The 3167-nt window shown below is 36.5% G+C and overlaps 1 protein-coding gene across 1 annotated transcript; it reads left to right on the forward strand.

Moving 5' to 3' along the window:
• The first annotated feature begins 235 nt into the window (after positions 1–235).
• On the forward strand, positions 236–2730 carry cptp (ceramide-1-phosphate transfer protein). Its single transcript, XM_067371684.1, has 2 exons — positions 236–530; positions 1698–2730. Exons 1-2 carry the CDS (start codon positions 418–420, stop codon positions 2218–2220), a joined length of 636 nt encoding a protein of 211 aa, XP_067227785.1. The 5' UTR covers positions 236–417; the 3' UTR covers positions 2221–2730.
• Positions 2731–3167: the final 437 nt, after the last annotated feature.

Raw genomic sequence — 3167 nt, forward strand, 5'->3', positions numbered from 1 at the left:
ATATAAATGTCTCCAATAAGACTAACGACTTTCTGAGCCCTCAAGCGCCCCCTCATGGAAGACTAATAAGAATTGACGTCTAATGTGACGTCGTTGCGTAATCTTCAACCCTATTGGTTAAATTCCCCAAACAACCGCAGAAGGCCAAGGCCCAACGTCCAATCACATGGACATTTTTGTCATGTGACATGAAAAACCTGATTTGATTGGTCTAATGTTGCTTACGTTGCTTTAAGTACGCAGGAAATCACGGAAGAGAGGATCAAAGGGAAAGCAAAAAGCGTTTTAAGTGATATGGACACATAAGATACTTTTTTAGCTAACTAATATATAAGAACTTTTAATCACTCGTAGATTTCGTTTGTCCACAAATTTTCTTTCGTTTATTTTGTGGTAGTTGAATAAGAAAGAGCAAAAATGGCAGATACATTCAGTCTTCAGAGGGTTTTAGAAACATTCAGATCAAGTCTGAGTGAGAATAAGGAGGTTTACATTAAATATTATATATCAGGATGGAAGGAGCTGGTCAGGTGGGTACATGTTTTATTATTGTTTCACTTTATGGCCTTATATGGTTACTTTGAAAAGGGTTGCTCTCGAAATATTAATGAATTTTTATTTTATACTTAACTTGTATTATATTTCAAGACCTGTAAAATTCACAGAAATCAATATTAATTTATGAAAGAGCTATACTGTCCATTTAAAAGTGTCTATCTTGTAATTATAATTACAAATGTCTGTAAGGTAATAAACAATGAATTGGTACAAAAATGTGTGAATATTGTTTAAAGGTGCAATATGTTAGAATTTTGCAGTAAAATATCCAAAAACCAATAGGCCAGTGTTATATATTTTGCTCACTTGAGTACTTACAATATCCCAAATGTTTCCAACTATTTGTCCGGGACGTGTGAGGAGTCGCCTGTCAATTGCGTCATACCCGCGTAACCCTCGGTTTCCGGTTTTATTTTGTAGAAACCATGGAAACACCAAAGACGCTTTAATATTTACACGTTTTAATAGACAAGGGAACAACTGTTTTGATATATTTGACAGAAAACGAATTGTTGTTTCAATACGTTTAGTCTTATTGTTTAAATCTCGTTTTAAAATTAAATGCATGCCATTTATCAACATAAGATATCCAATATTTAATACGATATTCTAAAATCAATCTATCTTCCTGCAGTGCGTAACAGTGTCTCACATCAGTTGCCGAGCGAACGCTCAGAGTAACGTTATACCATAATTTTCAACACACTCAAATGTATCTAATATGATAAATAGAGCTGCGTTACCTCATACTCATGACTGGAAAAGAAGCAGCGCCAGTGACTGTCATAATAAAAGTCCTGCTGCTCGTGAGGCGTGTGTTGTGCAATCGCTCCAGTAGCCTCATTCAGCTCCCACAACACTCGCTCCTGCTCTGCTTCATACTACAGTAACGTTAATATTCACATCCATGAACATGATTTCTTCCAGAGTCCTATCCCAATTCTTTTGCACCATCCGTTGAGATGGAGACCACATGTCCCAAGATTCTGCACTCAAACTTACCATCATCAAGCTACGCCTTTATTTTGAATAGGCCTCTAGCGGACATAATTCTTACATACTGCACCTTTAAATATGGATTGCCTGATAATAAGCATTTAGAAGTTTATTAATCTAAATCCCTCTTTTTTCCATATCAGCTTCATGAATAGTTTGGGGAACGTGTTTTCCTTCATCTCCAAGGATGTGGTCTGCAAAATCCAGATCCTAGAGAACTTCCTTTCAGGAGAAAATGGATCCAATTATGTCACCATCCAGTCCATGGTGAAATATGAGCTGGAAAATGACCTGGTGGACCTCACCAAAAGAAGCAGCCACCCAGAATCCGGTTGCCGGACTCTTCTGAGGCTTCATCGCGCTCTGCGCTGGCTGGAGCTCTTCCTCGAGAAACTGCGAACCAGCTCTGAGGACAGCAAGACCTCAGTCATGTGTTCAGATGCCTACAACGAGTCTTTGGCTCATCACCACCCCTGGCTCATCCGTAAAGCCGTCGGCGTGGCGTTCTGTGCGCTTCCAGGGCGCAACACGTTCTTTGATGTGATGAATGCAGGTGATCACACGCAGGTGGTTGCTCTGTTAGGAGAGTCTTTGCCCCTCATCTCTGAGGTATACCAGATCACAGAAGACTTATATGCGAAGAACAACCTCCTGGAGTTACCATAGAGAGATCGATTTAGCTCCTTACACTAATTAATACATAGTTCTTGTGGCACATACTCACTTATTCACTACAAACATAGACTTAACTGAATGTCTGGCTGTCTAAAAATATTCATTTATTTGTTATGCTGAAGGGACATTCTGCAATATACAGATTTAATGCACATTTTATGCAGGGATCTGCTCATTTTACCTATAAACTACACAACCTTATGGGCTTTTAATGTTGGGTGTATTTAAATATACAGTATTTGAGCTTATGGAACAATATAAAGCTATGATGTTTATTTAAAGGATGTTTATGATATGTATTTTTGAATTTTAATTTAAAGTGCTGTGTATTTGAATATATATGTCATTTCCTTTTTCCTTGGATGTTAATTATCTTATTGGTGATTATTTTATTTCACTTGAATTCATGTTGAATGTGTGTCTTACATCTGCAGCTTTGCTGAAACTACAAAGGGGGAAATGTTGTAGATGTAAAGATATAATATGTAATGCAATAATTAAATATTAAGAAATCTGTGTTTTTGTCCTAGTTGTTCTTTAATTGTATCTCACATTTAAAGCAAACCAACATTTAAGCTTTTTTTATTTTAACTTTTAGGGAAGATGACATGCAATACTTGCATTTACAGTTTGACAAACCGCACACCTCTTAATAAGCAATACAGTAGTAATGATTTGACATTCAGTGTACATTTTTAGGTTATTATTCTTATTTAGCACATTCAAAACAACTTAAAATATACATTCTTGATTTGCAAACCTTAGTTTACCAGTATACATACTTAATCATTGAGACTGCAATGCCAACATTCAGGTGCAATCTGTTAACTGCAGAGATAATAAGACAACCCTTCAATATAATCATTGTTGAACTCTTGTTCACACTTTTTAAACTGCAATTATAGCCCTTAAATTGCTTTAAATGAGTAAGTTCACCC

Source organism: Chanodichthys erythropterus, chromosome 20 (genome assembly GCF_024489055.1).
Source record: "Chanodichthys erythropterus isolate Z2021 chromosome 20, ASM2448905v1, whole genome shotgun sequence".
Taxonomy (NCBI): domain Eukaryota; kingdom Metazoa; phylum Chordata; class Actinopteri; order Cypriniformes; family Xenocyprididae; genus Chanodichthys; species Chanodichthys erythropterus.

What these genes read in the sequence shown, in the direction of transcription:
- cptp (XM_067371684.1), top strand. Translation starts at nt 418, where the DNA reads ATGGCAGATACATTCAGTCTTCAGAGGGTTTTAGAAACATTCAGATCA. An exon ending in GGATGGAAGGAGCTGGTCAG is followed by an intron (nt 531 to 1,697) that starts GTGGGTACATGT and finishes TTTCCATATCAG; the next exon opens with CTTCATGAATAGTTTGGGGA.